At 40.5% G+C, this 23,268-nt stretch overlaps 1 protein-coding gene across 1 annotated transcript in view; it reads right to left on the bottom strand.

The window, feature by feature from the left end:
* Positions 1-22,373, bottom strand: part of Pdzd8 (PDZ domain containing 8) — a 51,337-nt gene extending 28,964 nt beyond the window's left edge. Inside the window, exon 1 of the mRNA XM_048338160.1 lies at positions 21,305-22,373. Coding sequence (XP_048194117.1) covers positions 21,305-22,185 — 881 coding nt within the window. The 5' untranslated portion in view covers positions 22,186-22,373. The remainder of the gene's footprint in view (positions 1-21,304) is intronic.
* Between the last annotated feature and the right edge of the window lie 895 nt (positions 22,374-23,268).

Here is a 23,268-nt window from a genome sequence, read left to right as displayed (position 1 = left end):
AACCATTTGATTCAGAGAGGGGGAAAACATAGGAACTAAATTTATAATATGAACTCAATATCTGAGATAAGTGCTTTTAACACACAAGCCTTACCACTCCTGAGGAGTATACAAAAATCTGTCACTCTAGGGGCTGGGGATATAGCCTAGTGGCAAGAGTGCCTGCCTCGGATACAGGAGGCCCTAGGTTCGATTCCCCAGCACCACATATACAGAAAACGGCCAGAAGCGGCGCTGTGGCTCAAGCGGCAGAGTGCTAGCCTTGAGCAGGAAGAAGCCAGGGACAGTGCTCAGGCCCTGAGTCCAAGGCCCAGGACTGGCCAAAAAAAAAAAAAAAAAAAAAAAAAAAAAATCTGTCACTCTAGGCTGAAGGTGGTGGAGCACACCTATAATACCAGCTATGAGACCCATAGGTAGGAGGATTACAGTCCAAGGCCAGCCCTAAGCAAAAAGTGTATGAGATCTGACATGAACAATAACTAAAGCAAAAAAGGGCTAAGGATGTGGCTCAAAGTGGTAGAGTATTTATCTAGTAAGCACAAGGCTTCAAAGGGTAGTACTGTCAGAATAATAACAGTACATTAAAAATTTATTAATCTAAAAATTTACAAAAATCAACTGGATGCTAGTATCTCACCCCTACAATTCTAGTGACTCAAGAGGCTGAGATCTAGAGGACTGTAGTTCAAACCCAGTCTGGTTAAGAAAGTTTGTAAGGGGGCTGGGGATATAGCCTAGTGGCAAGAGTGCCTGCCTCGGATACACGAGGCCCTAGGTTCGATTCCCCAGCACCACATATACAGAAAACGGCCAGAAGCGACGCTGTGGCTCAAGTGGCAGAGTGCTAGCCTTGAGCGGGAAGAAGCCAGGGACAGTGCTCAGGCCCTGAGTCCAAGGCCCAGGACTGGCCAAAAAAAAAAAAAAAAAGAAAGTTTGTAAGATTCCATCTTCAAAAATGAGTAGCAAAAAGACATTCTGGAAGCATGGCCCATGTGGTAGAAACACCATATAAAAACTGCCAGGGCCTTTTTTTTTTTTTTTTTTTTTTTTTTTGCAGTGCTAGGGGTTGAAGCCAGAACATTATGCATGGTAGGCAAGCTACATCCCCAAGCTTTGGATTCTTGAGTCTGTGTGTGTGTGTGTGTGTGTGTACACACTGGAGTTTAAACTCAGAGCCTTGAGCTTGCCAGGCTATCACTTCAACCACCACCCCCCCCCACCAAAAAAAAAAAAAGGCCTATCTCAAATACAGCCATAGAGCATTAAAGGTTCAAACACCAGAATTTGCAGAGAATAAAAGAAAGACTGAATCAGTAGCTCAATGTAACTCCAGAGTTTAGTCTATAGTTCACAAGTTCGTTCTTTCTTTCTTTTCTTTCTTTCACCAGCCCTGGGACTTGAACTTAGGCTCTGGGCTCTGTGCCTGAGCTTCTTTTGCTCAAGGCCAGCACTCCACCACTTGAACCACAGGTCTTCTTCCAGCTTTTTTAAGTTGGCTTATTGGAGATAAGAGTCTCGAGGACTTTGCTGTCTGGGTTGGCTTCGAGAACCACAATCTTCAGATCTCACCCTCCTGAGTAGTTAAGATTATGGGCAAGAACCACCAGCACCTGTGTGAGGTTGATTTTTTTTTTTTAACTCCTGTTTTCTGCTTCTAAAGCTAGAGTAAAAGTACCTGATAAGGAGGCTTGTAGTTCTGCATACATTTCTGTGCTTGGTTTTCACAATAGTGTGATAAGGCAAGGGCTGCAAATCATTTCCTTCTATCACAAGGATAGGGAAACAGGCTCAGGGAGAACAAAAGCAAGAAAATATGTGCCCACAAAAGACAAGCTTAAAACTAAAACAAGAATGAAGGAAATGACCCTGGCAAAAATTCAAGACTCTATCTGAATGTTGGCCTCTGCCTATCATTAGAAGAATGGTGAGACTGAGGCATATTCTCACAGCAAATGTGAATGAATTACACTTATTTCCAACCACATCAACTACTCTTAACAATATGAGATTCATTAGTTCAAAGCAGATAGGCCAAAAAAAAAAAAAAAGTGTGCACAGTGTGACTTGATCTTAAAGGTCAGGGCAATAATTTTAGGCAGAGCAGTGAGGAGAATGGAATTTTTACATCTCCAGAAGTCAAATCTTCTTTTCATATATGAATCTGAGAAAATCCTTTGTAACATCTAAAATATGTTTTTGCTCAGATGTCCTTCCAAGACTGTTCTATAAAACACCCTGAATGCCAGCTGGTGACATCTCCGTCACATGGCAGAAATAAAATTGTTTGTAAACATTGGGATCTTTAGAGGAGAAAGGTTACTGAACATTCAATATAAAAAAATATGCTGAAGTCTAGATCTTCTTGAGTTCAGTCAGGCTTCTGTATCTGTGCCTGAGCCACAAATCAGATGGATTCAGCAGAATATAAGGAAAATGCTGCAAGAATAAGAGCTAGTGAGAAAAAAGGACTCAGTCTACTCAATGGAGAATAAATCTATTCAGCAAGGGTCAGATGAGGATTTGTCAAGAAAGGTATTGTGAAAAACATAAAACTTGGAGTAATACAAATGCAGATTATAGTATCACTTTACAAATGTGATTTCAAGGTTTGCTGTCTCCCTGTCCTTCAATTTCTAGTTCAAAATTCTTTTTGTCACTAATGAAATAAGGTGAGTTCACCACCAGCACCTTTTAACCTGCAAAGGTAACATATAGATGTTATCTGCTAAGCATGAAAATAATTCTTAAAAGTATCTATATTGCTTTTAAGGTACCTGTCAACACACGCTAAAAAATCGATCCCACATTTATAAAGGAACACAAATTTTGTCTTCCACACACGCATGTGTGTGTACTGAAACGTCAATCATAGCATATTTAAAATGCTTGGGCTCTATTAAAAGAAAAATATTCTTTAAAACTAGCAATTTTTTATAGGCTGTTCAATAATAAAATGAAATATCAATGAATAAAAAAGATGAATGAATGTCTCCTAAATCTTAAGACAGTATCTCGGTCAACCCTCTCATTTTCTACAGGGAAACACAGAGCTTGAAAAGTAGTTATATCATTAACAGTCATATTATTTCTGTGACCAAGCTTGACTCCTATTTCTCTGTATGTCTACAGTAACACCTGGCATTTATATGTTCCAGGGATTGTTGTGAGTTTGATCTGTAACACTAATTCATTGAATTCTTCTGACATGCATGGGAGAGTGCTTATTTTCTTTTTAATTAACCAACAATATTGCATATACTTACTGTGCACAATAGGTTTTGCACAATGGCTAAATTCATCATTAACACATTACTTCACATATTTCGTACTTTTTGCAGTGAGAACACTTACAATCTATGTTCTCAGCAATAGAATATAATCATTGTCAAGAACACAGTCACCAGGTTGTAAAACAGATTTCTTGAATCTATCCTTAACTGAAATTTTGTTTGCAGTCCTGGGATTTGAACTCAGGACCTCCATTTGCTAGGCAAGCATTCTGCCACTTGAGTCATCCTCCTAGTCCTACTGAAATTTTGTATCCTTTGATCAGTATCTCCCAAACCACCCCACCCGGTAACAGGGATTCTCCTCTTCTATGATTTCAACTTCAGATTCCAAATATATTAAGTTTAATAAGGAGATATTTCTCTTACTGTACCTGGCTTTATTTCATTTAAGGTAATATCCTCCAGATTGTCCCAAAAGACTGAACAGCAGCATTCATTTGTATATGTGCTACAATTTTCCTTTTCCTAGTCTTCTAACTGATGGACATATATCTTGGCTACTGTGAATAATGATGCTATGTACATAAGTGGTCTCTTGGACATGTGACTTCACTGTATAGTTACACGTTTTCATTGAACTAGTCCAGTTATTTAGAAAGTTGGAATTAATCACACTATAATTTCTGATACTATGTTTCTTTTTTTTCTAAAGAGTTTTTGGAAACCAAAGGCTTTTTTTTGTGTGTGTGTGCCAGTCCTGGAGCTTGGACTCAAGGCCTGGGTGCTGTCCCTGAGGTTCTTTTGCTCAAGGTTAGCGCTCTATTAGGCATAGCTTCACTTCTGGCTAGGCTATCTTTGAACCGTGATCCTCAGACCTGAGCCTCCTGAGTAGCTATGATTACAAGCATGAACCACAGAGAATGGCCTTTTTCTTGTTTTTAGTAAAAAGCTGCTTTATAGAAGTAGTACAAAGGTTTGGCATTCATGAGTATACAGCACCTAGAGGAGCTCCTGGAATGTTACTGCATCCAAGGCCTCCTCTTCTTTCTTTCCTTATGTTTGAGTTCATCAAACTGGCTTCTTAGATGAGTGGCTAAAGACAGTTTACAAAGTCTACTCCTTTGTGGTTTTCTTCTACTCAGCAATGTATTTCCATCCCTTCTTCCTATGTCTAAATCTAAACTAGGAAAAGTTAGCCCAGATGTCAGCTCTCCAAAAAAGATTACCTGAGAATGAAAAGACTTATCAAAATGAGATACTACAAAAGAATGCACACTTAATGCTTAATGAAGAATGAATGAGTCAATTAGAAACAAAAGAGAAAGAGGAAAGTTAGAAATAACCAAATAGTTTTCACAGGGGTGAGAGATTACTATAATATCTACATGAAAATTTTGTGTCAGTGTCATTTGAGACTTTGGAGTATTTTCTGCCCACCTCTCTCTACAGTTAAAAAACCATTAAAATATTTTGATATATGGCATTATTTTAGCTTACAGTTCTCAGAGACTTAAGCCGTAAAATGTTAGGTGACAGGTACATGAGGGTTTGTGTTACTAGTACCTTTTGGCCTCTGAACTATATTTGAAATTCTTCATAATAAAAAGTTCAAATAAAAACACGAGTCCTTTAATCTTATAGACCTAGTTTTCAAATTACTTAACTCATCTAACCTTTTGGAACTTGTGCTTACTCATGTTTAAATTAAATACCACTATCATGTTACTATGAGGATTCAAAAGACAGTACACATGAACACACACACACACACACAGAATATACAGACATGTATGTCTTGGCCAAAGTAGAAACAAAACATTCAGTTACCTTTGTTTCTCTTTGGTTTTCCCTTCTCCTCCCTCCTTTCATGGACAGTAGAATTGGTGGCCATTACCCACCCACTCTGATTAATTCCACTTTTTTTCCTTTGGCAATATCTAGGTTTGAAATCATGCCTCATTCTTGCTAGGCAGGCTCTCTAGCAATTTGAACCATGTTTCTAAGGCACTTTTAATACCCATCACCTCTGATCAGTGTCTCCTTGGTATTTTTTTCTTAGACTTTGTATGATTTCTCCCTTTCCTTTCTGCTTCTTTCTGGTACGGCAGTTTAAAAGTACTAGTGTTTATTTGGTCTTGAATTTAAGCTATAATAGTAGGTTAGAACACTTAGGCAAGCTATTTTGGCTTTGAGAAACCCAGTTTTTTTAATCTGTAAAAGTACAATATAGCAATACCCCCTACCTTGTATAGTTGCTATAAAGAACATGAGAAATTTCTCATGAAGTATTCAGCAGTGAGGTGCTCTAAAAATATTTCCTATTTCACTTTCTATTTATCCAGGTTAAGGTTGATATTCTACAGACATGTCATAAAGCAAACTTGTTCCCTCCACAAGGAACGACTACAGGACAAAGCTTTCATCATTGACAAGTCTCAAAGTCCATGGCTCTGTCTTTCTCAGACTTCAGATTGAACATGGCCATGATTTCAGTTACCATAGCAGCTTTAAAAACAAAACAACAAAAACCATGTGTGTCCTCTGTGATAGTACCAACTTGCAGAGCAAGAGAACAAAGTAACAATAGTGTGCTTCCTATTTTAGGTATTATCTTTTCTAATTCTGTCACTAATAACTTTTATAACCAAACTTACCTTAAAATGAATATATTAGAAAACTGATTTAACTGTTCTATTTACGGAATCATTGGTGGGTACAAATGATGACAAAGTCTACCCTTGGAGAAATGACTTTGATTCCTGCATTTTTATAAAGAAAAAGCACTCCTAAATGGTCATAAAACTAAGAACAATAATAACAAACACTGTTACAAACAATGCACCTCTAGCTCACCTATTAACTTCCTTAGTAGTACTTATTTCTAACCTCCTTATTTTGCATAAGAATAATAAAGATCTGCTACAGGGAATATAACTCAGTAGTCAGAGTATTTGTCTAACACTATGCAATGACTCTGGGTTGCATCCCTAGCATTACAAAACAAACAAGAAGTCCCACGCAGAGTTAAAACACTTCATAGTGTTTTTAATGGCAATATAGGCTTCATTCCACATAAGAGAACTCAAATAGCTAGAGACTCAAAGGTATGCCAGTGTTAACTGATACCCCATGCACCAGAGAGATAAGGTATCAAATGAGTTGAGATGCGTTGCCAAGAGAAGCAAAGTAATTCTCTAACAATATCATATGCTTTTATGTTTACTACAATACAAAAAGTAAGTGGCTCTTACCATAGCTTATTCTCAGCTTTCACAAAGCTAAAAACTGGGCAAATCTCAAGTCGTATTCTATTATACTAGCCTCTCCCAACACATACCTTTGAATCAAGAGAATATAAAAACCACCAATTTATCCATTTCCAAAACTTCTATAGTTTACCTGATACTTGTGTATAGATCCTCTTATGATACATAACAATGCATGACATTATAAAGCTTATTTTCCACAGGAGGAAACTAAGCATGAGGAAGTTCAAGTGTGTTGTTTGTGATTACACAGTAAATTGCACAGGCAAAACTGCAGAAGTCCACTATACCCTGAATGCCTTACACCACCAAGATCAACAAGCAATACTAGATAGCAACAAAAAGTAATATCTGTAGCTAATATTTGCCAAAAGTGACTGAGAAAAGATAATTGAGATAGCTCTGTTACATATAATGAAAATAAACTTTAGGTTAGACTAGCTCTCAAATGTGGTTCTTGGGAGTTCCTATATACTTTTTTAAATTATTGAGGACCCCCAAAGAGCTGCTGCATATATGGATTATACCTATTAATATTTCCTATGAGAAATTAAAAATTATATAACTTATAAACATAAGAATATACAAGCTTGCACCTCATTAGCTGTGAGGGTCATGATTTTATCATATGATTTGACTTCTAGAAAACCCCACCACAGGGGCTGGGAATATGGCCTAGTGGCTAGAGTGCTTGACTCATATACATGAAGCCCTGGGTTCGATTCCCCAGCACCACATATATAGAAAACAGCCAGAAGTGGTGCTGTGGCTCAAGTGGCAGAGTGCTAGCCTTGAGCAAAAAGTAAGCCAGGGACAGGCCCTGAGTCCAAGGCCCAGGTCTGGCAAAAGAAAGAAAGAAAGAAAAAAAAAAGAAAACCCCACCATATACTTTGAAAAGAAATGAAGCAGGTAACATTTTATACTGTGAAGAGAACTGTTTTGACTGGATACAACCCAGGTAAAAGTCTAGGAGACCCAGAGGAATGCCCTAACTAAACTTTTGAAAACCACTGAATTAAAATTGTAACAATTCTTAATGATGGCAATCCTTTATAAATTTTAAGTTGCAATCTATTACTTTAAGTTCATTGTTTCTCTAAGAGATTTAAACTTTATCTTGAAAGAAAGACTATATTGACTTATTGATTGAGAAATGGGGGAAGGAAAAGAAGGAGGAGGAAAAAAGAGGAAGGGGAGGGGAAAGAAAAAAGAAAGGGCAAAGAAAGGAGAAAGGGAAATTAATCCCAGACATGAAGTCAGGATTAGAAATGAGGGGAGGGGACTGGGGGGCTGGGAATATGGCCTACTAGCAAGAGTGTTTGCCACATATACATGAAGCCCTGGGTTCGATTCCCCAGCACCACATATATAGAAAATGGCCAGAAGTGGCACTGTGGCTCAGTGGCAGAGTGCTTGCCTTGAGCAAAACAAAGAGGCCAGGGACAGTGCTCAGGCCCTGAGTCCAAGGCCCAGGAGAGGACAAAAAAAAAAAAAAAAAAGAAAAAGAAAAAAGAAAAGAAAACAGAAATAAGGGGGGAAAAAGGGAAAGAATATCTTAAGGTTATAACTGTCCAGTGTTTCCTTGTTTCACTATCCAAGTGAATACCAAAATTTTAATGTCAACCTACATATTTATAGCTCATTGCATAATTATCTAACTGAAATTGAAAATTACTAAGTGAAAACATTTTCAAGATATGCATCAACATTATCTGAGAGCAATCTCTACATTAGACCTGCTAGGAAAAATTCAGCCTGCAGAAATTATAGGGCAGCAAGTACTAAATATTGTACCTCATATTTACCTAATTCTTCCAAAAACTTTAAAAACTATTATTTTAATCTATCTTAAAAATAGAAAGTTGCGTAATTTGTCCAAAACATACTAAATAAACAAATGAACAGTTATTAAGGAGATAGAACAGAAATCTTCTGCACTGGCTTCAGGGGAAGAGGCTGAATTACTTCCAGGAGAAACATAAAGAATATTTATTATTTCTTGTGCTCCAACAATTACAACCACACACTCTGATTCAAAAATTTCTTATTTGCTGACATGTGTCTCAGAATCACAGAGTCCAAATCCTAACTTTGTAATACTAAAAAGCTCAAAGACTTTTGAGTAATTTATTCAGTAATTTTATGTAAGTAATTTACTAGATACATTCAATATTTTAGGATAATTCCAGAGTAGGGGTTTTATTACAAATTAAGAACTTTCTCTTAATATTTTACTGATCTCAAAATACCTAAATTCTGGCTTGTATTATCCACACACTAGCACTTGTGAACCCATGTTTGACTATAAATGTTTCAATGGTTCCTGTGTCAATTTTGCCATTCTGTTCCAGATGAAAATGCAAAGACAGAGAGCCAATAACCTACCCAAATACTGAAATAAATATTACCTGCTCTAAATTTTACAGACAAAAGCACTGTGTTTAATAATGAGGACAAAATTTTCATTATGCCATATAATTATACAAATGGAATTAGTTATATTAAAATGGCCTATTTCAGCCATATCAAGTTGCAGAGAACTAAAAAACTTTGACTTATTTACTTGTGTGACCAAATGACTCAAGACTGTATGGCCAGCCACCACAATCATCAAGCATACAATCCAGTTGGTATGAAAGACTACTGTGTGAAAAGGACAGCATACAACACAAACACTAGGTGCACTACTTAATGGATACTGATGTCTTAATGAAACCACTAAGGAGAACACAAGTTAATTTCAAAATATAGATTCTCAATTTCTAGTACTGCTAATACATACTCATACACATATAGTCCAGCTATTAAGCAGAAATGATTATTTCCTCATTACTGCTATGTAAGTTTGTACAGCAAAAAATAGTAGTTACTTACATGACTGCAAGTTGTACAGGTAGAATTATAGAGGTGGTCCTAGGAGAAACATTGTTTCTAAACACAGTCAGGTCACAAATAACTATTTAATAGGTACATATCTTACAAATTATCCAAGTAAATATAATAAAATGCAAAACCACAGAATTAATTTATTCTTACTACACTAATCACAGCATTTTTAAGTGCACAGCAACAAGAATTACAATGAGGAATGGAAAGTTTTCTAGCTTTTCATCAGTTAGACAAATCAGAATCCAGATATTTTAGTACTCCACTTTCCATATCATTAGCTTCATTCTTCCTACAATACATGAAGAATTCATGGGCATAAATACCCAAAGTGCTGATTACAGAACATAAGAAATGTTTTTTAAGCATTCTGCTGATTTCACAAACTGGAAATTATGCAGTTTTGTTATCCTATATCAATCAGTTCAGAGAAAGTATAATCTATGGCTCACTAATATCAACATTAAAGAATACAAAATATTCCAGGGAACTGGTAGCTCATATCTGTAATCCTAACAACTCAGGAGACTGAGCTCTGAGCATGGAGGTTTGAAGTCAGCTTAGGCAGGAAAGTCTGTGAGACTCTTATTTCCAAATAACCACCAAGAAGCCAGTGGTACAGCACTAGCCTAGGCCCCGAGTTCAAGCCCCAGGGCAGGCACAAAAAAAAGAACGTGAAATGTTTAAAATCAAGGTTCCTAGAATCTTAGAAAGCCATATGGCTTTTTGTTCCTGTGTGCAAATTATGGGGCAATTGCTGTATGGTGACAATATGGACTTCAGCAGTGTAATTAAAACAAAAATAAACAGCTTAGTACTGGCACAAGAACTTGCCTAAAGACCAATGGAATAGACTAGAAAATCCAGAAACGAAGCTATATATTCACAGCCATTTGGTATTGATAAGGAGGCCAAAGATATATCTTAGAGAAAAGACAGCCTCTTGAACAAATGGTGTTGGGATAACTGGATATCCATATGTAATTGGACCCCTATCTGTCACCTAGCACTAGTATCAATTCAAAATGGACCAGAGACTTCAATGTCAGGCCTGAGATGTTCAAATTACTACAGGAAGGAGTAAAAGAAACATAAGAACATACAGGCATAAGCATGAACTTTCTGAGTATCATTCCTGGGCACAGCAAATTGGGGAAATGGAATTTCATCAAACTAAAATGTTTCTGCCAGGCGCTGGTGGCTCATGCCTGTAATCTTAGCTACTCAAGAGGCTGAGATCTGAGGATGGAGGTTCAAAGCCAGATCAAGCAGGAAAGTCCACGAGATTCATCTCCAATTAACCACCAGAGTTTTCTGGTGCTGGTGCTCAAAGTGGTAGAGCACTAGCCTTGAACTGAAGGGCTCAGAACAGTGCCCAGGTCCAGAGTTCAAGCCCCACAGCCAACCCCAAACCAAAAATTTCTGGATAACTAAGGAGATAGTTACTAAGCTAAAAAGGTAGCCTATAGAATGAGAGATCTTGACCAGCTATATATTGGCAAGGGTCTAATATCCAGAATACACAAGGGGCTCAATAAATCAATAAATAGGCAAAGTAGAGAAACAGACTTCTCAAAAGCAGCAGCAAGAATGACCAATAAATACATTAAGGAATGCTCAACAACCCTGCCATAAAGGAAATGCAAATCAAAACTATACTGATGGGGCTGGGGATATAGCCTAGTGGCAAGAGTGCCTGCCTCGGATACACGAGGCCCCTAGGTTCGATTCCCCAGCACCACATATACAGAAAACGGCCAGAAGCGGCGCTGTGGCTCAAGTGGCAGAGTGCTAGCCTTGAGCGGGAAGAAGCCAGGGACAGTGCTCAGGCCCTGAGTCCAAGGCCCAGGACTGGCCAAAAAAACAAAACAAAACAAAACAAAACAAAAAAAAAAACTATACTGAGACTGCATTTCTCCCCAGTAAGATTGGCTATCATTAAGAATATGAATGATGATGAATGTTGGTACAGATGTGAGGAAAAAGGAACCCTATTACACTGTTGGTGGTAATGTAAACTAGTATAAGCACTCTGGGAGATGTTTTGGGAATTCCTCAAGAAACTGAAACATATAACTACCATATGATCCAGCAATAACAAGTCAATATAGTAAAGACACTTGCACATCCTTGTTCACTGCCGCACTATTTACAAAAGCCAAGCTATGGAAATAGCCCAAATTTCCTAGAAAAGATGAGTGGATGAAGATGTGGTACATATACACAGAGGAATTTCACTCATCCATTAGAAAGAATATGTCACTGGCAGGGAAATGATGGACCTAGAAAAAATTATGCTAAATGAAGTCATACTCAGACAAATGGCATGTTTTCTCTTACAAGTGGAAGTCAGATCTAAAATACAAACATGATAATATATACAGCATTATATGCATATAAACACTAACAAATTGACTAAAGGACAGTATACTTAGGGAATGAGTTCAATAGAGTAAATCTTGAACAACTAATGAACCATTTAACAAAATCATTTAACAAAAATACTAGGAAGCTGAAACATATTCCCATGGGAGGCAATGAGGGGGATACATGAATGGAGGGAGGAAGGGTGAGAACATCCAGTCATTATATTCAAAGTACACTATGTTGAAACCCTTTGTACAACTACTTAATAAAAATAAGTATTTCTTTTCATTGAAAGAAAAAAAAAGTAAGCATGTGAACTGCTAGGAATTTCAGTCAACAGCATAGAACGTGTAGAGTGTGTATGTGTGTGTTGTTCATGTATGCAGTGAAGAAGAGGCATTCCTCAATCATGATTTTACAATAATACTGTTATATGTTCAATGACACAGGCTGAAAAAAGAAAAGATACAAACCTCTTAGCATAGTAGTGCACATCTATAATCCCAGCTACTTGAGAGAGAGGCAGGAAGAAAGAACAAAGTTTGAATACAGCCCAAAGTTGGTGAGATCCTACTTCAAAAACAAAAATGCAAACTAAAGAGTTTGGGGCATGGCTCAGTGGCTCCAAGAAGTAGGTAAGATCTTAGGTTCAATCTTCAGTAATGAAAAAAAAGTTAAAATATGTTCCATACATTCTGTTTAAGAAATCCAAAATTACAGGTGTTCTTTACAGACTGAGTTCAAAATCACACCATTTAATTTACATGCTTGAGCTTATTTTGTTAATTCATTACCGTACATGTGATAGATGGGCAATTCCTGCACAGAGACATTAGCTACACATTCACATACTTCATTGAGTTTGAATGGGAAAAAATTTGAGATTTTAGTAATATAAGATGTTGAAAGGTGGCGTTTAAAAGACACCAGAAATGTGATATACAGTGAATCTTTTCGTTTTCTGTGGGAAAAACAAAAACACTTCAGAGAAGTAACCAGGAAAGGCAGACCTTATGGTGAAAGCATGCTTGGGTTATGTGTAAGAATAACAAAAGGCATGGATGAACGGAGAGGAAATGAGATGGATGGGAGCCCAGAATCAGAGACAATGGCCAAGACTGAAAAGGATAAATGGAATGCAGTAAAGATTGTATGAGTCGGATCCACACATACTGTCTGGAGGACTATCATAGTGTACTTATAAACCAATTTGCAAGGTTGCAACTATACTTCATTTTATTATTAAGAATACAGGAATGTAGAGAGTAAGAAGAGGGACAAGGAAGAGAAAAAGGCACCTCCTCAGCACCTAAGAAGCTTGTGAACACATATATGTGATCAATTAGGTGTACTCCTCAAACTTAACACTTAGCAGAGGAATACCAAAATACTAATTATTTTGACTGCTCAGTGCTGTTTGAATGTCTGCAAAAAAGTAGCAAACTTTAAGAAAAAAACTAGCTCTACCCAGAAAGATAAATAAAATATTGTTTATAATAGTTATTTATACTAATGAGAAAACGGAAAAAAGTGGTTAACTTGTAGTACTGAACAAGTTCACGAACAACTCATGAACCTATAAAAATTATGCAGATGTATTTAGAAAATCCAAGGCAGCAATTACGTGCTAATACTGGAGTACTGAGTATGTTCTTGTTTTTGTAAATTCATAAAGATTGCAATACATTTTTTAAAGTGTGATAGTAATTTCCTCTAAAGAAATTACAGGAAAATAAATATTTCACTTTGGTGTTACTTATTTTCTAACAATTTGAGTTTTTAAAATGAATTTATCACTCATGTTGAAAGGGAAAAATCGGGGCTGGGAATATGGCCTAGTGGCAAGAGTGCTTGCCTCGGATACATGAAGCCCTGGGTTTGATTCCCCTGCACCACATATGTAGAAAACAACCAGAAGTGGCACTGTGGCTCAAGTGGTAGAGTGCTAGCCTTGAGCAAAAGAAGCCAGGGACAGTGCTTAGGCCCTGAATCCAAGGCCCAGGACTGGCAAAAACAAAAAACAAAAAACAAAAAACAAAAAAAACCCCACAAAACAAAACGGGCTAGGAATATGCCTGGTATACATGAAGCCCTAGTTTCGATTTCTCAGCACCACATATACAGAAAAGGCCAAAAGTGGCACTGTGGCTCAAGGTGGCAGAGTGCTACCCTTGAGCAAAAAAAAAAAAAAGCCAAGGACAGTGTTCAAGACAGTGTTCAAGGCCCTGATTTCAAGTCCCAGGACTGGCAAAAAAGAAAAAAGAAGGGGGTGGAAATGTATGTTTTGTGTAGAAAATAACTGATGTATCTCTAGCAAAATGTCTGACAGACAAGGTAATCATCAAACATGTATTTGATTAATTAAAAAGAAAAATAATTTGTCCATCAGCTCTCACATGTGATGCATATTATATAAGATTAAACAGGTATTATCTCCACTTTTATTTTATAGATAAGGACATCAAGACTACAGAAGAACAGTGCTGATACTTTTAAGTCAGATCCACATGACTCCAAAGCTCAACTGAAGTATTTCTCTATACCCTCAACCCCAGGAAGTCACTGGCATTCTTCCACCTTCTGCAATTGTACTCATCTGTAGTAATTAACAATCACACCTCATTTTTCCTCATCAGACACAGTAGGAATACAAGTTTACGCCAGTGTTAGCAAATAGAAAGTATGATTTTGGAACCACTGTCAATATCTAATGACCAGACAGTTGACAATGGCGTTCAAGTAAGTGTGTTGTGTTCTGATACTGTTCCAAAAAAGAGCATGTTCTCTGACTTTGAGGTAGTAGTAAAATGCTTTAACAGCACTTGTTTCCTGCTGACATTACTCTTAGAAAAGAAAGAATGGGATAGGAAGAAATTTTGGGTCAGTATCTAACTTAAACAAGGAACCTTTGTTTCTGGGAATTGAACACAGGGCTTCAGCTTGCTAGAAAACCACTTGAGCTACACTCTAGCTGCGTGCGTGCGTGTGTGTGTGTGTGTGTGTGTGTGTGTGTGTGCGCGCTCATGCATACACATGGTCCTGGGGCTTGAACTCAGGGCTTGGGTGCTGTCTCTTAAGCTTTTCTCTCTAGTGCTTCTGGCTTTTTGCTGGTTAACTGAAGGTAAAGTGTCTCCTGGACTTTCCTGTCCTGGCTGGATTTGAACCACAATCCTAAATCTCAGTCTCTTGACTAGCTAGGATTACAAGTGTGAGCCACCTTTACCCAGCTTTGTTTTTTATATAAAGTTGGTAACTTTCCCCTGGCTAACCTCAAACTTGAGATCTTCCTCCCTCTGCCTCCTAGGTAGCTGGAATTACAAGCATGCTCCCACCATGCCCAGTTGAAATGTTATATATTGAGTCTGATTGTCACATCCTGCTAAAGGTAGGGATTACAAGCATGCTCCCACCATGCCCAGTTGAAATGTTATATATTGAGTCTGATTGTCACATCCTGCTAAAGGTAATCTGACCAAGAAGAAAACCGAGAGGGTTATACCTAATTAAGCTTACTTGAAATGCCTGAGCCATACCAATCCTGTATACATTCTAAGGTAAATAAGATTAAGTAATTAATATTCATTTTAGCATACTAGTTTTAGTTGTATTTATTATAGCAACAAATTTCTATCCTGTGAACATTGCAATCTGAAGTCTAAGACTTCAGAATGATGTTTTTTATAAATGATGATTTTTATGAAATAAAAATTTGTTTACTAATTTTCTGTAGACATCTAGTTTCCATTAAAAACAAAAGAAAAAATCAGTACCTTCAAAAAAAAGCTGAAAAGTACTTCGTATGCTTTTTTACTAAGCACTTTTTAAAAATTTTTTTTCATTATTGTCAAAGTGTAGTACAGAGGGGTTACAGATTCATATGTAAGGCACTGAGTACATTTCTTGTTCAACTTGTTACCTTCTCCCTCATTTCCCCCTCTCCCCCCCTCCTCCTTTCCCTTTCCCCCTAAGAGTTGTTCAGTTGGTTTACACCAAATGGTTTTGTAAAGACTGCTTTTGGAATGGTTTGTCTCAAAATTGAGAGACAAAGGATAAAAAGCACTTTTATTTTTTGAGTTAAGAGCAGAGATCAGTAAATCTTTTCTGTGAGATGCCAAGCAGCAAGTATTTTTAAGTTTCTAGGTGCACATCTTTCCAATCATATTTAAAATTAGCATAAATAAATACTAACTTGAATTTGTGGATCTGAAAGCATCTTGTTTGAGGAACCTTAATTTAGAGTAATTAATGGTTTATCTCTGTACACAGTATGAGGTTTTTGTTTTACTTTAGAACTCTGAGAAAATCACTAATTCCCTTGTCTCAAGGTTTTACAATTGTAAAAGGATTTCAAGTTTTTCCTACTGTAAAATGGAATATCCAGTTCTCCCAAGTAAAGAGTAGATGAGACAAGTGTGTAGTCTGCCATACAGTGCCTGATATACGTCTATTTAGCAAATTTATTTTATTACCTGACACTACTCATCTAATGGATTGTTAGTAATACTTGTACATCAATGTTAAATGTTTGATCAGACACGTTCTTTCAGTTCAATCTACTTTTTAATGATTTGCTTTTGACTATTTGCAGGAAAAACTGTAGCTTTTTGGGACAGTCAACTAACTTGTACATAATTGATTAGAACCTAACATGCTCATAATTACTCTTCTCTCTGAATAAATCACAGTTCTACAGTAGATTTATCAGTGGATTATTTTCCATCTAAGCTGCTTTAAATCATAGTAATTCACAGCAGCTTCAGGAAATCCAACAGCCAAAAATAAAATCGACACCAAACTGAACTGCACTTATATATACTAAGGAAGTTCTAAGGTCACAATATATTATACAGCAGTCCTCTCTCATTTACAGTAGATTCACTTTAAGACTCCAGTGGATGTCTGAATCTAGACAGTACTGAGCCATGTATATACATGCTTCCCCTATACATACTATATGTAACAACAAAATAATTTGTTAATTGTCTTAGCAAAGATAGTGATTTTTTCTCCTATTTCTCACAAATTGAGGGTCTTAAATATATCCAATGCCATTATTATTTATCCTAAAAAATAAACCAGTGAGTGCACGAACAACCTTTTAATCATTTCACCCATATAATACTGACAACACTTGGTATGGTAGTCTGCAGTGACAACTTAACTGAAAATAAAGAACTATTTGTTTTAAATGACTTCATAATTCCTCTCTATAAAAATTATCTTGCTGTTCCATTTACAAAGAAACAAACAGTACAAGAAAAAGCACAAGCGATTAAGAATTAGCTACTATATTACATAATTATTCCAATAGTTGACTACTAGAATACTAATGTCATTGTGTCTACTATCTCAAAGTATCACTCTTAGTCACATTCTCTACAAATGTAAGTAGAACTATAGGATGGGTGCCATAATCACTAAGGGAATTTAGTTTTTTTTTTTTGTTTTTCTCAAGGTTAGCACATTACTACTTGAGCCACAACTACATTACCAGCTTTTTGTAGCTAACTGGAGATGAGTCTCATGAACTTTCCTGCCGGGGAAGGCTTTAAACAGAGATACTCAGACCTCAGTCTCTTGAGTAGCTAGGGTTACAGGCATAAGCCACCAGTGCCCAGCGTTAGCAGCTTTTAAGTAATTTTTAACCTACAGAAAAGTATCATTGAAAAGTTGTTTACTTATACTTTTTTTTTTTTTTTTGGTTGGTTATGGGACTTGAACTTTGAGCCTGGGTGCTGTCCCTGAACTCTTCAGCTCAAAGCTAGTGCTCTATCAGATGAGCCACAGTGCCACTTTGGTTTTCTGAGTGGTTTACTGGAGATAAGAGTCTCACAGACATCTCTGCCTGGGCTGGCTTTGAACCATGATCCTCAGATCAAAGCCTCCTGAGTAGCTAGGATTACAGGTGTGAGCCACCAGTGCCGGCTACTTATACTTTTAAGAAAATGAATGAGTCAATGAATAAATAAATGACACTTAAAACTTTACAAATGGTTTTGTCAGGTTTCAGTAAATTTACTTTCAAAGTTTTTGAGAGGATATGACACTATTCAAAACCATTTGGGGCTAGAGATGTAGGTAATAATGCTTACTTAGCTTACACAAAGTCTTGGGCCCAATCCCAGAACTGAAACAAGCAAACAAAAAACACACACACATAAAAACCCTTATTTTTAACCAGAAAGTAAAAAAGAGACCACAAACTATTACTACTTAATTCTTCACATGAAAGACAGTCTCCATGCACTAAAGAACATGAGTAGTAACCCTTCTTGAAGGTGAGTTTGAGTTGATTTTTTAAAAATATTACCACTTAGTACACTACAGAATATACTTTTTAGAAAAAAATCAAAACAATGAATAGACTAACTCAAAACTTCAAGAAATCAACTCACAGCTGATTTCAAGAAATCAGAAACATTTTCTACATACAGTTCAGCTTGCAAAAATCCATGTGTTAATGTGTTAAGACAAATTAAGTAAATGTGTTAGTTATGAGCTACGTTCTTTGAATGCTATTTTTGGGCATTGCTAGGTGAAACACTCGGACTGGGCACTCCTGTCAGGCCCCTTCACTTTAGCAAAATGGAAAAGGGAAAACAAAAGGGGAAGAAGAGACAACAATGTTAAGTGGTGAGGTGTTTCTATACATAATTTAAAGTCCCCTAAAGCCCTATGATGCAAAACAATTTTCTTTACTACCTTAGCTCTACTAAGAAGATTAGATGGCTAAAGTAGATAAATTTGCAAGACCTTCTATTTGGAAACACAATCTGCTAGATTAAAAAAGAAGTGCTATGCAGAACAGGACCCAAAGACTTAACCTTATAATTTGAATTTTAAAAGATCCTCTCAAAAATTACAACTTAAGAACTAAAAGCTTTATAGTCACACCCAAAGCTCTGGATAGTCATTATATACTCAATATATGCATATATTGATGGCATACTTTAAAACAAAGGTCCCATAGCAACGATACAGCATTGTTTTTTAAAAGATAGCCTGATTTTATCAAGAGCTGGGTTTCACTGCCTGATTGACAACTGTGTGACTATAAGCAAATTTTGTATTAAGCTCCATTCCTCCATCTACATCAACACTAGCGATTTTAATTCTCATTATGAGAATGATGATACATCTTAGATGTATTGTAATTCATTTCCTCACCTGCAACTTGGACCAGCCCAACATCATCAGCAGTTTAAAACACTTGGGACAGAGTGGCTATACAAACAAGTGGACACTTTCTGAAGCAGTCTTCTTTATCCTTACACTTCTGTTTTTCCTTTAGTAAGTTAAAAATCAGCTTCCTAGTTACTTCAACCTGTTATTCCAACTCTAGTTTGAATCTTAAGTATAGGTAAGACAATTGTTACTAGACTCTAAACTCCATGTGCATGGCAGCTGTCTATTCTTTTTCAGCTTTAAAGTCCTAGAAGCTGGTACAATGACAAGCACAGAGCAAAGTGCCCCCAATCTGCCAAGCATCTACTGATGGGTGAAAATGTCCTCTAATATAAATAGCACAGATTAATACATTTTTAGAGATGATCATTTAGTGCTAAAGATTTAGAAGCTAAAATACTATAATTAAACTCAGGTTGTGCTTTAAAAAAATCCCTTCAGATACAGTAAATGAAAAGCTAATTTTTCATACTTTGATAGTGTTCAATGATACAGATCATAAAGTTGCTGGAAAGCAATAGACTTCTTTGGAGGTGGAAGTATGGCTCAAGAGGTAGAGTGCCAACCTTGAGTGAAAAAGACAAGCTAGAGTAGGCCCTGAGTTTCAAGCCCAGTACACAAATACACACATATGTACACACACACACAAATCAGCGAGACCTCACCTCAACAAGTCAGGCATGGTGTCATGTAACTGTAGTCCCAACTACAGCAAAAACCTTTAGTGTAGGATAGCAGTTTGAGGCCCATCTAGGCAAAAATGTAAGATCCTATCCAAAAAACAACTAAAGCTATAAAGGCTGAGATGTGGCTGAAGGGGTAGGGTACAAGCGTAGGAGCCCCTGAATTTAAACACCAGCACTGCCCCCTAAATAACTTAGTCAAAGTTTATTAATTGAAAGCTACCTAGAAAACATCAGAGTTGAAACTGTGATAGATTATCACAATGTCACAACTTGGCTTCACTGCTATAAATAAGCACCTCACAGCTTACACACTACAACTCATTTATAATTTAGTCACTTATATTTCAGAGCATAAGTGGGTTTCAGAGTATTTTCTACTTCACAGAACCAGAAACCAAACATAGTGAGCAAGTCCTTTTGCAAATCTGTAGCAATATTTCCATTACAAAATAAAATTTTCCTGACACTCAAGTCCAACTGTCACTCTGTGCTGTTAACCTAAACAAAACACACTTAATAGGGTATATCTGCCCCATGCTGCAGTCAGAAATCCACTCCAAATCCCACAGCATTTCTGGAAGATGTGGATTGAACCTGTGGTAGAAAAACAGTGCTAACAGGGCTCTTCAACTCCTACTACTAAAGGACATTAAGGTAGGTTAACACAGGATTGTTGTGATGAGAGGCAAAATCCAAAAGACTCAAACATTTTCGTGAACACAAAAAATTGAGGGAAGTCAGAAAGAACTGAAAAAAAAAATCTGCTGGTTTAAAAGAAACTGTCATGTTTGAGCCTTAACATCCCAACAACAAGCCTTCCCAGACAGAAGTGGATGAAGGCTCTAGCCCTATAAAACTCCCTTTTCCCCATTTCACTTCAACTATAGTAAAATTCACCTACAAATCAGAACAGCATGTTACATAAAATTAAGCCATCGGGTGTAGGAGGGCTTTGTAGAACTTAAAACCACTAACCTATGGTTAACACGGGAATCTGGCACGGTGGCTTCAAGCACTGAGCGAGGACCTCACTTGGCACTTGAGGGGCTGTCTGGATCTGCTACAAACCCTACCCCTACAGGGCAGTGACAACTGAAATCGCAGGGCCGCCACCCCATGCTTCCCTGCGGACAGCAGTCCTTTGCAGTGCGGCTGCCTGTGCCCTCAAAGTTGCCCGAGCGGCGAGCCAACACGGCCGCAGTGGCAGGGCTAAATCCACGCCCTTCACGCCTGTTTGGTGCCCAGGAAGGATTTCTCAACCGGGGTCCCCCGCTGCTGCTGCAAGGCCACCGCTTATGGGAAGTTTCTCAACAGTCCCAGAGGCGACTCTTGGGCTAGCAGGGCTTCCTTCCATCACCCCCAGGTGGCATCTAAGGAGATGATGGAACTGCCTAGGTACTACAGAGGTGCCCCAGAGCTCCGATCACGCGGAGAGGCCTCCAGCGCGGAGAAAAACTATGCTGCGGCGGAAGGAGAAGAAAGCATTCGCTATGGGCTTACCTGTGCAGGCGAGAGCGCCCTTGCAGAAAGCAGGAGCCGAGCACACAAGGGATCCTTCGCCCTCCCCTCTCCCTGGAGGCCTAGCTTCCCTTCCCACCCCCACCCCCTGCCGCATCCCGGGCCCACCCACCCCCATCACTGCCCAGCCCTCCCCGCCCCCCCCGTCGCCCCACCATCCCCGCACCGGATCTTGTAGCTGGGCAAGGTGTGCTTGCGCTTGATGATCTTCTTGAGCTGGTTGACGATGATGGAGGTGAGCTGGGGCATGGGACGCCCTTCGAACTGCGAGCGCACCTCGAAGTCGATCAGCGGGTCCTCGACGAAGGAGAAGAACCAGTGGGTGAAGGGCACGCGGGTGAAGACGAAGCGCAGCCGCCCCACCACACTGGACAGCTTGACGAACAGGTAAGCCGACTTTCCGAAGACCAGGTCCACGTCGATGGCCAGGTGAAAGCCCCCATTGTATTCCACCTCCGCCTCGAAGGCCAACTCCTCGGGGCAGGCGGCGGGCAGCGCCTCCCCCTCGGGGCCGTCGGGGTCCCCGCCGGCCGAGGCCGCGACGGGCCGCACCAGCCGGATGGTCTTGATGAAGGGCACCGCCTCGCCCAGGAACACGTCCCGCAGGCTCAGCCCCTCCAGCAGGCGCCCCGCCGTCTTGGTCTGCAGCAGCTCCTCGAACTCCACCTTGATCTTCTTGGTGACCCAGCGGCGGGCCAGCGCCGTGTCCCGCAGTTCCCGGAACAGGAACAGGATGGTGGCGTTGAGGAAGTAGCAGGTCTCCCGCGTCGGCGGGGCGGGGGCGTCGGGGGCCGGGGCCGGGGTCGCGCCGCCCTCGGGGGACCCCCCGGCCGGCTCCTCCGTCCCGCCGCCGCCGCCGCCGCCATAGAGGTATTCCCTCAGGGACAGGCCCGGCACCGGCTTGATGTAGCGGAAGCCGTCGCCCGCACGGGCCGCCCCGTCCGCCGGCGGCGCCGGCTGCCTGCGGTACAGCAGCAGAAACTGGGCGAGCAGCGTGAGGAAGGAGCCCAGCACGGCCGACGCCAGGATCATGAGCAGCAGCCCCATCCCGCCGCCGCTGCCGCCGCCGCCGCCGCCGCCGCGACCCGGGCTCCCGCTTCTGCAGCCCCGCTCTCTTCACGCCACCGCCCCCGCTGCCTCCATCTTGAGGACATCAGGCGTCGGGTTCGGGACCAGCGGCCTGTCTAGGGGACTCCGGCCGGTGCGGCGGCCCGCGCCTCTTCAGACGCTCCCGGGGGCGGATGGCTAGTGGCGGCGGCGGCGGCGGCGGCGGCGGGGGTGGGAGGAGGCGGGCACGGCGCCTCCCCTAGGCCACCGGTGATTGGACGAGCGGCGCGTGACGTAAAGACGTGCTCGTTCCCGGCAGCGTCGCCCAGCAGCCGAAGTCCGGGCGCGCGGCGCGCGGGTCCCTCAGCACCCTGGCGCTCTGCCCGCCCCGCCCCGCCCCCCACCCCCACGCCCGCATTCCATTCGCGGCCGCGCGCGCCGCGGCCCACGTGGCTGTCACTTGTGGAGGCGAGGCCGGCAGCTGGGAGGTCTACGCAAGGGCACCGGTTGGAGGCTCGGGGAGTTCTGACTGGGACGGCCGGGCTCTGTCACCCCGTTATCTTCCGCGACGCCCATCCCCCTCGGCCGCCCGCGGTTCCCCAGCCCGGTTCCTCCGCAGCGCCGCGTTCTTCCTGCAGTTCCCCGCCTTCACGAGAACCGGGCTGGTGGTGGCGGCTGCCCGTGCCCGGCCGCGCCGCCCAGGACCCGAGCCTCCCGGCGGGAGGGGACACAGCCCGCGCCGACCAGAGACGGCCATGGCTAACCCTCCATCCGACCAGCACGACACTGAGACGGGCCAGGAGGGAAAAGACCCTAAGACTGGACTAACTTTCCTCTGAACAACTCGAGGAGAGAGAAGCGGACGGGGGAAGTGGGAGGAAGGCGTGTGATGAGTGAATGGAATGGACTTGCCGGGAGATGTCCACACAAATGAGCGACGGCAAGCTCTTCTTGAGCCGCCCTCTCCTGGCTTGTCCAACACGAACCCCTCAGCTCGTGGTCACTGCCCCGAACCCTAACACCAAGATCGCTGAAGGAGGCTTATCTCTTCCTAGGGGCTCACGGAAAAGCTGAAGAGGATTT

This window comes from Perognathus longimembris, chromosome 2, assembly GCF_023159225.1.
Source record: "Perognathus longimembris pacificus isolate PPM17 chromosome 2, ASM2315922v1, whole genome shotgun sequence".
Lineage (NCBI taxonomy): Eukaryota > Metazoa > Chordata > Mammalia > Rodentia > Heteromyidae > Perognathus > Perognathus longimembris.
This window is presented reverse-complemented; position numbering and strand designations above follow the sequence as displayed.